The 13,231-nt window shown below is 44.7% G+C and overlaps 1 protein-coding gene across 1 annotated transcript in view; it reads left to right on the top strand.

Annotated features, from left to right (window-relative positions):
• The first annotated feature begins 11,521 nt into the window (after positions 1 to 11,521).
• The window catches only part of pcp4b (Purkinje cell protein 4b), a 128,081-nt gene continuing 126,371 nt past the window's right edge, over positions 11,522 to 13,231 (top strand). The window contains exon 1 of the mRNA XM_086007435.1: positions 11,522 to 11,672. Within this exon, the coding sequence (XP_085863561.1) occupies positions 11,664 to 11,672 (9 nt within the window). The 5' untranslated portion in view covers positions 11,522 to 11,663. The remainder of the gene's footprint in view (positions 11,673 to 13,231) is intronic.

Raw genomic sequence — 13,231 nt, forward strand, 5'->3', positions numbered from 1 at the left:
GTCTGAGTTCTAACCCAAATTTTCCAAGTCTGTGCTTATAACATGGCATCTCACCTACCGCCAGGGCACGTGCTTCAAATTTTCTGATTTACGCTGGCAGCGGGCCAGGTACCTCAGCACTGGCACAGACTCGGATCATTTACACCTTAATGTTTTCATGACTCCATCCTGCTGCTACCCACCTATAGGCAGAAACTGAAACAGGAAAAGCCTGTGATGAGATCTCTACAACGCTGGTCGGATCAATCAGACGCTATGTTACAAGACTATTTTGATTCCACTGACTGGGATATGTTCCGGAATGCCTCGGACAATGACATCAACACATATACAGATTCAGTCATTAGTTTCATAAACAAGTGCATAGACGACGTTGTTCCGAGGATTGTTGTACGAACATTTCCCAACCAGAAACCATGGGTAAATGGCAATATCCGTGCTATGCTAAAAGCACGGTCCATCGCATTCAACTCTGGGGACATGGATGTGTACAAGAAATCAAGGTACGACCTCAGAAAAACCATCAAAATAGCAAAAAGACAATACACGGACAAAGTGGAGTCACACTATCATAGCTCAGATTCGCGAAGGATGTGGAGTGGACTACAATCTATTACAGACTACAAAGGGAAACCCAACTGTGTCATGCCCAGCAATGCCTCTCTCCCAGATGAGCTTAACACTTTTTATGCCCGGTTTGAGGCCAACAACAACTGGCCTGTTACAAGGGCGCCCGCGGCTCAGGATGACCGGGTCTTCTCAATCTCCGTGGCTGACGTGAGCAAGACCCTTAAGAGAGTGAACACCCACAAAGCACCCGGTCCGGATGGAATCCCTGGGCGTGTCCTTAGAGCATGCGCTGACCAGCTGGCAACCGTGTTTACGGATATATTCAACCGTTCACTGTACCAGTCTGTAGTCCCCACCCGCTTCAAGATGACATCGGTTATTCCAGTCCCCAAAAAAACAAAAGTAACCTGTTTAAACGACTACCGCCCCATAGCACTCACTTCTGTCATCATGAAGTGCTTTGAGAGGCTGGTCAAAACCCACATCAACTCCTTACTACCTGACACACTGGACCCACTCCAATTTGCCTACTGCCCAAACAGATCTAGGGATGATGCCATCACCACTGTACTGCACACTGCCTTATCACACCTGGATAAGAGGAACACCTATGTGAGAATGTTGTTCATTGATTATAGTTCAGCATTCAATACCATTATCCCCTCCAAGCTTGTCAACAAGCTCAGTGAGCTAGGACTTAACACCTCCCTATGCAACTGGATCCTGGACTTCCTGACGGGAAGACCCCAGGTGGTGAAAATAGGCAGAAACACCTCCTTCACACTGATCCTGAACACGGGATCTCCCCAGGGTTGTGTGCTCAGCCCCCTTCTGTACTCCCTGTTTACTCACGATTGCGTGGCCACGCACAACTTCAACTCCATCATCAAGTTTGCTGATGACTCGACCGTTGTAGGCCTGATCACAGATGGTGACGAGACAGGCTACAGGGAGGAGGTAAGAGCCCTAGGAGAATGGTGCAAGTACAACAACCTCTCCCTCAACATCAGCAAAACAAAGGAGATGATCGTGGATTACAGGAAGCGGCAGGGGGAGGGACACACCCCAATCTACATCAAAGGGGCTGAGGTGGAGAGGGTCAGTAGCTTCAAATTCCTGGGTGTATTCATTACGGAGGACTTAACGTGGTCTCATCACATCGACATTGTAACCAAGAAGGCATGCCAATGCCTGTTCTTCCTCAGGAGACTGAAGAAATTTGGAATGGCCCCCCAGATTCTCACCAACTTCTTCCGGTGCACCATCGAGAGTATCCTGTCCGGCTGCATCACTACCTGGTATGGCAACTGCACCGCCACAGACCGCAAGGCTCTACAGATGGTAGTGAAAGCTGCACAACACACTATAGGAATTAAACTACCTGCTGTGCAGGATATCTACCCCAAGAGGTGCCGGGGGAAGGCCCTGAGAATCATTAAAGACGTGAGTCACCCCAGCCACAACCTCTTCGCCCTGCTCCCGTCCGGTAAGAGATACCGAAGCATACGGTCTCGTACCAACAGGTTTCGAAACAGCTTCTACCCCCAGGCCATAAGACTCATGAACGATTAATTTATTATTATTTATTACTGTTGTTTTATTTATTATTACTGTCATTCTATTAGTATTTCTATTAGTATTTTTATCATTGTTATGACATATTTATTCCAATGTTGGGAGGACTCGTAAAAATCAACATTTCATTGTGCAGTACACACGTCTGCTGCATATATGACAAATAAAATTGAATTGAATTGAATTGAATAATGTTTTCTTTGCCAGTGAACTGAATTCAATGAAAACTCTTAATAACTAATGCCTCCACATGCTTAGACGCAGGATCAACAATTACTATTATTTTGAAACAAGTCTTTTGGAATCTGCTTTCAATTTTGGAGATTTCCAAAGGATCCACCCAGAATTAGACTAGCTAGTTTGATCCAGAATTAGACGGATGGGAGCACTATCAGGACGTGAGCATCTGCCATCTTGAAAACCGCCTTAGTAAGAACGCAGAATTAAGCTTATCGCTCTACTTTTTTCAAAATGCAGCATGTTGTCACAGTGAGTCCCAGAGTGCAGAAGTTATTAATTTTGCTCAACAATAAGACCTAGAAATCTAGGCTGACACTCCAGTGTCCATACTGAGGGAGTGCTGCGCTGCCGGAGGTGCCGTCGTTCGGATGAGACGTTAGACCGAGGGCCCCCCCGTCTCCCCTCTCAGATGGACGTAAAAGATCCCACGGCACTATTTCAAAGCAGAGCAGGGGAGCCCTCCCCTGGCGTCCTGGCCAGTATTTATTCCTCAACCCACATCACATTTGTGGCGGTGAAGAGGGAGAAACCCTAAGGAAATTCCCGGTGTTTATAACAGATCAGGCGGCTAGACTTGCCCGATCTGACGTGCTTTGTTTCACAAAGACTCTTTCACAATTCACAATTCACAATTCAAATCGCTTTATTGGCATGATAAGGTACATCTTATGTTGCCAAAGCATCAAAATACATTTATGGTTGAACACATAAACGTGGTTCTATTCATACAGTTTATAAATATACATTCGCCTTGTTTATATATATTCTTGTCTTAGTTTACTGGTTGTCCCTCTGTTCATGGCAAGCTGTAACATAGTGTGCCGCCAGTGTTACACAGCTTCTCTCCTCCCCCAGTAGGAATGGGAGTTTTTGGTTGTCATTCAGATTTCTGAATTCAGGGCATATTTGGGAGAATTTTTGGTAGAAATTCTCCCTGATGCGCTGATATTTTCCACAGGCTGTGAGGAAGTGCATCTCTGTCTCAACTACTCCCAGACTGCAGTGAGAGCATATCCTGTCTTCTCTTGGCAGCCTGGTTTGCCTGTGTCTGCCTTTTTCGATCGCTAGGCTATGTTCGCTAAGTCTGTACCTTGTCAAGGTTCTTCTCAGTTTGTTATCCTTTACCATGGTCAGGTAATCAGCTATGTTGTATTGCCTGTTTAGGGCCAAGTAGCAATTGAGTTTGCTTTGGGTTTTTGTTGTTTCTGCCCAATATGACAGATATTTTTCCTTTTGCTTAGCGACGATTGTGTTGGGTCGAATTCTTTGTGTTACCCTGTCACTGTCCTGAGACTGGTTATTGTTAGTATTGTTAGTAGTTACTTCACTGAGTCCCAGGACTAGTTGACTGAGGGTATTCTTCTTTATGGTCAGCTCTTGGCATTTCAGGGCGTCGTAGTGATAGCATTGGGGGTTGCTCATTTGTAGGTGATTCCAAAATTTGGTGGCTCTTTTTTGGATAGTGATTATTAATGGATATTGGCCTAGTTCCGCCCTGCATGCATTGTTTACTGTTTTCCTTTGAGTCCGGAGGATACTTTTACAGAATTCTGCATGTAGGATCTCAATTGGGTGTTTGTCCCATTTTGCAAATTCTTGTTGTGTTAGCGGCCCCCCTACCTCACTGCCATAGAGTGCAATTGGTTCAATTACTGATTTGAAAATTTTGAGCCAAATGCTAATTGGGATTTCTATTTGGATTGATTTTTTGATGGCATAGAAAGCCCTTCTTGCTTTCTCTTTCAGTTCATTCACAGCCAGTTTGAAGTTTCCCGTAGAACTGATTTTTAAGCCCAAGTATGTGTAGTGAGTGGTTTGTTCAATTTTGGTTGTTCCTACTGTGAAATTTATTTTGGGTCCCTGATGTTTGGATCTTTGCTGGAACACAAGGACTTTGGTTTTTTGGGGATTTATTGTCAGGGCCCAAGTCTGGCAGTACGACTCCAGCAGGTCCAGGTTCTGCTGTAGACCCTCCTTAGTTGGTGACAGCAGAACCAGGTCGTCTGCATAGAGGAGGAATTTAACCTTGGATTCATATAGGGTGAGGCCAGGTGCTGTAGATTGTTCAAGTAGTTTTGCCAATCCATTAATGTAAATATTAAAGAGTGTCGGTGAGATTGGCGAGCCCTGCATCACCCCCCGCCCCTGTGGGAAGTATTTTGTTTGTTTGTCTCCAATTTTAACTGCACATTCATTGTTTGTATACATTGATTTAATTACATCATATGTTTTCCCTCCTACCCCGCTTTCGATAAGTTTCAGGAATAAACCGTCATGCCAGATGGAGTCGAAAGCCTTCTGGAAATCTACAAAGCATGCGTAGATTTTGCTTTTGTTATGGTGAACGTGTTTGTCAATTAGGGTCTGTAGGGTGAAGATATGATCGGATGTTCTATAGTTTGGCAGGAATCCAATTTGGCTTTTACTCAAGACATTGTGCTCCTCAAGGAAGTTTATAAGTCTTTTGTTTATGATGCTACAGAATACCTTCCCCAGGTTACTGTTTACACAGATGCCTCGATAGTTGTTTGGGTCGATTTTGTCCCCACTTTTGTATATGGGTGTTATGAGTCCTTTGTTCCAGATGTCAGGGAAATAACCGACACTCAGAACCAAGTTGAAGAGTTTTAGGATAGCTAGTTTCATTTTGTCATCTGCGTGTTTAATCATCTCGTTTAGTATGCCGTCTGTCCCGCAAGCTTTTCCTGGTCGCAGGTCCTTGAGTTTTTCAAGAAGTTCTTTTTCTGTTATTATGGCGTCTAGCGGGTTTTGGTTATCTTTTATGGCCAATTCAAGCTTTTCCAGTTTTTTGCGTATTTGGTGTTGCTCTGGTCTTAGTGTGTTTTTCTGGTATAATTTTTCAAAGTGGTTTACCCATGTGTCCCCATTTTGAATGGACAAATCGTCGAGTTGTTTTTTGTGTAGTGTTTTCAAGTTGTCCCAGAAACAATTGGAATCAATGGATTCCTCCATGGAGCTGAGTGTATTCTTAATAAATTGCTCTTTTTTGGTTCTGAGTGTGTTTCTGTATTGTGTTAGTGTCTGACAATAAGTAAGGCGTAATTCCTCGTTTTCTGGATGTCTGTGTTTTTGGTTTGATATTTTTCTAAGTTTTTTCCTCATGTTATGGCAATCATGGTCAAACCATTTTTCATAGTTTTTTGTTTTGGGTTTGTTCTTGCGAGCTTTCAAGTTTGCATTTGTTGCCAAATTATCAAAAATATTGTTTAGTTTACTAACTGCCCGGTTTACGCCTTCTTTATTGTGAGTGTATATGTTATCCAGAAAGGTGTCTAAGAGAGCTTGAGTTGATGCATTGCTAATTGTTTTCTGGTATTTTTCCGTGTCATTTTTGGCCCACCTGTACAATTTTTTGGTGTTGTACAGTTTACTGGGTTGTGTTTCTATGTTGTTTGTTTCTGTCTTTTTGAGAAACATACTAATTTGACTGTGATCTGACAGTGTTGTTTGTGGTTTGACTGTGAATGCTCTGAAAGAGGATGGGTCTAAGTCTGTAATCATATAGTCTACTGTGCTGCAGCCAAGAGCAAAAAAAAAAGGTCATTACCTTTCCTCTCTATCCTGAAGCCATTTGACTAACATAAGCCACTAGCTGGGGATTCCATTCCATTACAAGTGAACTCCCCTGCAGCTTTCTCTGCTTTCAGTTTGGCATTTTGCATCAGCACTCAGAGAGGCTGCATCAATATAAGCATGTGTGGATGACTGCACAGGTCTACAGTACCCAGAAGTGCTGAGGTTAATTATATTTCTTAGCAGCGGCGGGTACGTGTTGGCCATCTCTATCTGCTACTGGCTTAGTGCATGTAAAATTTCCGCAGTTGTTCAGAGAAAGATGAGGTGCGAGATGTTTATTTATAGTTGGAAACGGGATGCCACTTAACCCAGAATGGATTTTTTTTTTTGCACAGTCCCATTTAGCGTGCTGGAATTCCTCTGTGCTGTGTTTTTAGCGGAGAAGTTGATAAGTCCGATGAAATTCCTCACTCGCTATTCAACAAAGTCACTGGCCTATCATGGACTTCAGGTCCAGGTAGCCCTGTTTTCCACCGGAGTGACATGGAATGTAGTCGGAAATTCTTTGGAAACCAATCCAGTGTCCCAGCAATGTTCTCCGCCACTTCTGAGATGCTCTGGAAGTGACTGGGGAGTACAGGGCATCTCTCCAATTATGGGTGAGCACATTGTTATGGCACGCCAATGGTGGGGGTATATCATGCAATGTATTTCTCGTCATTTGCACTCCGACAGTGCTGGGCGCTAGAAATGCCTGTGCACGTCTATATACCACGGTTACAGTTAGTTGCTAGATCTGTGCTTTACCAACTCAAATACAGCACAGAATAAATACACAGGTGTCAGCATGTCAGACACCTCGGTCTGCTTATGGAAACTGCCGTCAAGCCATTTACATGAGTAAAGATGTTGGGGGGAAACCCTGACTATAACACGCAGATCTGCCAGCCTCATGCCATAGCAGAAGTAACAGTCGCAGTAACAGAAAGAGCTGCATTTATGCAACATCTAACAGGTCTCTTAAAAATGTCCCAGAAAACAATTCACATCAAATGAATTGCTTTGAAGTGAGCTCACTGAAGTTGTATATGGAAACATTGCAGCCATTTTGCTCATAGCCATACCCCATGAACAGCAATAAGATTAATGTCCAGACCATCTATATTTCGGTGGCATTGGTTGAAGGAAGAATTCTTCCCAGGATACCTGGAGAACCCCCTGCTCTTTTTTGGACAGTACCAGGAATCCATGATGTCCACCTGAACCACTGGCAGAGCCTCATGGAGCCTCAGTTTAACACACCTGTAATATAAAGCCCTAATATAGTTACTTTCAGAATACTGTATGGGATGCTGTTGAGCAGAGAATTCATTCTGAGGGAAGTTTCCGAATAAATCTAGAAGAGTAGTTTAGCCTGTATAAAATGGTCTTCGGCTGTGAGATCTGAAACCATGATTAGGGTGCCAGCCAGTGACTCAGTTGGTAGCATTCACGCCTCTGAGTCAAAAGGTTGTGGATTCAAGTCCCACTCCAGACAAAACCCAGGCTAACAATCCAGCGCAGTACTGGGGGAGTGCATCACTGACGGAGGTGCCGGCTTTCGGATGAGACGTTATAACCGAGGCCCCGTCTGCTCTCTCAGGTGGACGTAAGAGATCCCATGACACTATTCCGAAGAAGAGCAGGGGAGTTCTCCCTGAAGTTTATCTTTTGACCAACACCCAAGAACAGATTATCTGGTCATTAGCATGTTGCTGTTTGTGGGAGCTTGCTGTGCGCAAATGGGCTGCTGCGTTTCCTACATTACAACAGTGACTCCACTTCAAAAGTATTTCATTGGCTGTAAAGTGCTTTGGGATTTCATGAAAGGCGTTATATAAATACAAATCTTTCCTTCTTTTCTATCATGACTAAGTTATACAGGCCACCTTCTCGAGTGAAAGGAACCCTGTATGCAACAATTTCCCAGGCAGCATTCTATTTATACATGTTCCAGTTTTCTGCTGTGTTCTGTTAAAAATTTAAAATAAACTTGCCTTTTAGCATGGGGACTTTTGCCCTTTAGTTGCAGTCGGTGTCATAGGTTTTTTGTAAGTTCTGTGAGCCAGCGTGAGAGTGCTCTATTGTTGCATTGTGTCAGGTATGTAGTAGCTTCGCAGCGTACATCCAATTTCAATGCCACTGAAAACTCAATAGCAGAGGCAAATATTTTTTTAAATTAATGCTCAAGATATGGGCGCCGATGCCCATCCCTAGTTGCCCTTGAGAAGGTGGTGGTGGGCCTCCTTCTTGAACCGCTGCAGTCCGTGTGGTGAAGGTACTCCCACAGTGCTGTTAGGGAGGGAGTTCCAGGATTTTGCCTCAGCAACGACGAAGGATCGGCGATATACTTCCAAGTCAGGATGGTGTGTGACTTGCACGGGGAACTTGGAGCTGGTGGTGTTCCCACGCGCCTCCTGCCCTTGTCCTTCTAGATGGTGGAGGTCGCGGGTTTGGGAGATGCTGTTGAAGAAGATTAGAATTGCTGTTGTCAGAGCTGGCACTCAGTACTTCCGCGAACAAGGACACTAGGGTTCCTACCTGCCAATTTATTTATTGAGCATGCTGCTCATTTATGATCTTAATTGTAAAGAGGCAGCCAAGGACTGATTTCCTGGGTTTTTTTTGCCTGATTTATTTTGGCAGCTCTTTCTTTCCTGATAAGGCAGGGCTTGCAGTAAAACCTCGAGAGTGGGACTGATTTGAGCTGGTCTTGTGTCTGCGGAATCATCGGGGCCTCGAAATGAAGTGTAACTCTACCAGCCGGTCTCTGGCCAAAACTGTAAACAAAACAAGAGAGAGAGATGGAGGAAGAGCCAAATAAATAACTTATACTGGGAGCCAGGGGAGATTCTCCAAAAAATACATAGCAGCTAATACAAAACAAAACACCGGGGACAAAAATTAATACCAAATATACAAATTATTAAGCAATGATAAGGAGCCAGCGGTACTATATTTGCAACCATCGCACATTAGCAGGGATCAGGAAGCCCTGCAGCAATGCAACGAGCCTGCACTGAGCTAAATGTACCCTCTATAACAATAGGTAAAGTAATTTCTTGAGGCATGCCTTGGCTCTGCCACACCCTTGAGCCCAGACTTCTGCCCAGTTTCAGACTCGGCAGAAAGTGCCAACTCGCGGGCATCTGATTTTTTTCTTCTTCTACTGTTAGTGGGTCATGAGGAAGTGGTTCTGGGCCAGCTTATTGGATGCATGTTGGATAAATTCTGCACACCTATTTATTACACAGCGCTGTCGGTCACACATAGTGCACAAGGAGCCATAAACAACGTCATATCAACGAGGGGGCAAGAGTGGGGAACCTGCTACGTTTTCATATCAAGGTATCAGCAAATGAAAAGTGATTTTTACTTCACACAGAAATGGTTCTGTTTTTGCAGAGATTCTCCCCACTACCCCAGAGCGCGTTGACTATGTTAAAGGCGCAATATAAATGAAAGTTGCTGTTGACCCAAGGAAAGAAAGAAAGACTTGCATTTCTATAGGGTCTTTCACTGGAGGTCCCAAACGCTTTACAGCCAATGAAGCACTGTTTAAAGTATAGTCACTGTTGTAATGTAGGAAACGCGGCAGCCAATCTGCGCACAGCAAGCTCCCACAAAGAGCAATGTGATAATGACCAGATAATCTGTTTTAGTGGTGTTGATTGAGGGACAAATATTGGCCCAGGACACCGGGGAGAACTCCTCTGCTCTTCTTCAAAATAGCGCCGTGGGATCTTTTACATCCACCTGAGAGAACAATCTCTTGGTTTAACATCTCATCCGAAAGACGGCACCTCTGACAGTGCAGTACTCCCTCAGCACTGCACTGGAGTATCAGCCTAAGCTTTTGTGCTCAAGTCTCTGGAGTGGGACTATGAACCCATAACCTTCTGACTCAGAGGCAAGAGTGTTCCCCACTGAGCCACAGCTGACACAAGAGAGCCACAGCGTGCACTGATCGACCTTCCTCAGATAAGATGACCAAAACTGCACACAATGCTCAAGATGTGGTCTCACCAAGGCCCAGTACAACTGCAGCAAGACATCCTTGTTCCTGTACTTGAATCCTCTCGCTATGAAGGCCAACATACCATTTGCCTTCTTAACCGCCTGCTGCACCTGCATGCTTACCTTCAGCGACTGGTGCACAAGGACACCCAGGTCTCGTTGCACTTCCCCTTTTCCCAATCTATTGCCGTTCAGATAGTAATCTGTCTTCCTGTTTTTGCCACCGAAGTGGATAACCTCGCATTTATCCACATTATACTGCATTTGCCATGCATCTCTCCTTTCTGTTGTTATTTCAGATTTCCAGCATCCGCAGTATTTTGCTATTGTGATAATGGACTATATACACATAGCCAATTGTGGAACCCTGGCTAAAATCACCCAATGCGGCACAGAGGAAGGCTGGCAACTAGGACCTTCCTGATCCATACGCCTCAGTAGTACACTGGGCGGAGCACATAGCCAACCAAACCACCTTAAACTGCTCTTTTTTCTGTTTGATAATGTGGTAAACCACTGTTGTTGTTGTTGTTGTTGTTGATACACACTGTTGTACCTATGCATGCCTCAACATGTCTCGGCTGGCTCCACCCACACAGGCCCAGGTATAAAGGTGATTGACCTGCAGCCCCCTGCCTTCTTGGAACCCAGTCAACCACGAGAGGCATGCTCTGTTCTTTGCTAATAAAAGCCTTTAGTTACTCTCTTAACTCTCAGTCTTTTATGAGTAATTGATAGCGCATCAGATAACAAATATGATTCACGTATGTGGAAACAGTGAGGGGACAGTGCGCATTGGGCAGCGTATGAGGAGCAAAAATCCTCCGTGTGTTTAAAAGCATTCTGCTTAATGTGCTTAAGAGGTCAGAGTGTAGCCTTCGGAAAAAAGGCTCTTTCAAAATATTGATGGGGCTTGCTTTTCTTTTTAACCAGTCAGCCAGTGGCTGGGCCGGTAGCACACTTGCCTCTGAGTCAGAAGGTTGTGGGTTCAGATCTCACTCCAGGGACTTGAAAGCTAGGCTGACGCTCCAGTGCAGTGCTGAGGGAGCGCCGCACTGTCGGAGGTGCCGTCCTTCGGATGAGACGTTAAACTGAGGCCCCGTCTGCTCTCTCAGGTGGACGTAAAAGATCCCCCGGCACTATCTCGAAGAAGAGCAGCGGAGTTATCCCCGGTGCCCTGGCCAATATTTATCCCTCAACCAACATAACAAAAACAGATTATCTGGTCATTATCACATTGCTGTTTGTGGGAGCTTGCTGTGTGCAAATTGGCTGCTGCATTCCCTACATTTCGACAGTGCTTCATTGGCTGTAAGGCGCTTTGGGACAGCCTGAGGTTGTGAAAGGCGCTATAGAAATGCAAGTCTTTCTTTAACCACAACGAGTGTGGGAGAGCGAGAAGCTTGAGTTAGTAATAAGTGTTCTATTAATATTTGAAACACTGGGTGGCATGAGAGTGTGTCAGACAAGGGTTGCTGAAGTTTAGAACGGCGATTTCCATTGGCTCCCCCGAAGGTGTGATGACATTAGCTTCTGCCTGAGTTTAAAAGGATGTGCTCGGAGAACTCGGCATCGCAGAGGGCTGGCTGCTGAGCTCCCGACATCAGCAGAGTCTCAACCTGAACTACCCCGAAGAGAGAAAGCGGCAAAAAGAAGCCCCACAGAGGGACATTTGCAGTCTAACCATGAGCGAGGTGAGGCTTAGAAGTAAAATGACTGGAGGTTTGTTACGTGCATGTAAAGCATGCTTAATTGTTGTGCCTTCAACCCAGTCTGGTGTGCAAAGCCTCTTCCTGCAGGTCCCAAGTTCTGGCGGTGCGATTAGGTGTAAACTCGATGGTGGGTTTCACTGATTTTTTTTTAATGCAGTTCTTTCTTAACAAAATTGTGAATAATTAAAGTCTCTCTGAAGGAACCCATTCTCTATCTGCCCAGGAAGCCAGTCACATCTTAAAGAAGAAACAGGTTATTGTTTCGGGTGCAGACCCCAATGATCTGAGGAACCATGAATCTATTTTATCTCTTGTCAGATGCTCACCGACCTGTTGCGTATTTCCAGCACTTTCTGTTTTTTTTAAAGTGTTTAATTTTATTTGTTGCATGAATTCTGTATGCTACGTGCATCTGTACGCTCAATCTCATTTTACCAAGGCGCTGCATGTTAATGCACTCATTTATGTATGGCTTTGTTCTGCACGAAGGTATTTCGTTCAGTAGGAAATGTAGGTCCATGCAGGCAACAGTATAGGATGAGATGACTTAAAAGAGAAAGTGAGGTAGGAACTGCTGGACAGTGTTTGAGTCTGGTGGGGAAAAACATTGAGATGTAAGAGGGATCTGAAAGAGAAAGAGAGGGACAGAGCAAGTTAAGAGAGTGAGATGGGTCTGGACAGAGTAGATGGAGAGAAACTGTTCCCATTGGCAGAAGGGTCGAGAACCAGAGGACACAGATTTAAGGCGATTGGCAAAAGAACCAAAGGCGACGTAAGAAAAAACTTTTTTACTCAGCGAGTGGTGGTGGAGGCAGATTCAATCGTGGCTTTCAAAAGGGAGTTGGATAAGTACCTGAAGGAAAAAAAATTGCAGGGCTATGGGGAAAGGGCGGGGGTGGGGGGGGGGGGGGGTGGGGGGTGGTGGGTGACTATCTGAAGTGCCCTTACAGAGAGCTGGCATGGGCTCGACGGGCCGAAACCATTCAATGATTCTATGATTCTAGATGGACTGAAGGGAAAGGGACGGAGAACGAAAGTCAGAGTGTATAAGAGAGTGGGATAACGAGAAAGCGAGACTAAAGAGCAAGAGAGGTTGAAAGCAAGCGAGCCACAGGGAGAATATCTGAGATTGCGAGAGACTGATAGGGAGAAATGTATGAGAGAGAGGCTGAGAGAGTGAAACAGGCAAAACGAGAAAAGAGAAACACACAGAAATACAAACTAACTTGGTTCAAAACAAGGGAAAAGACAAACATGGATACAGTCAGCAACATAAAGTCAGCAACATGAGGACAAAAATAAAGACAGAGAAAAACACAGAAGCACTAAAAGGGTAAAATAAATCATAAATAGCAGAATGAGAGTGGAAGACATGAGGACCATATATGTGCAGCACATAGAGCGTCAACTGCACTTGTAAAATTCCCTGTTAAAGACCCAGTGAGCTTTGATATGTCCACAATAGGCCAGAAATGTAGCTCCTTATAATTCACTCCTCATTTTAACAATGCTCTTCTCCTAATGAATTCCCCTCTCTCCCA

This window comes from Somniosus microcephalus, chromosome 14 (assembly GCF_052327205.1).
Source record: "Somniosus microcephalus isolate GS21.2 chromosome 14, FLI_Smic_1.0, whole genome shotgun sequence".
Classification (NCBI taxonomy): Eukaryota; Metazoa; Chordata; class Chondrichthyes; order Squaliformes; family Somniosidae; genus Somniosus; species Somniosus microcephalus.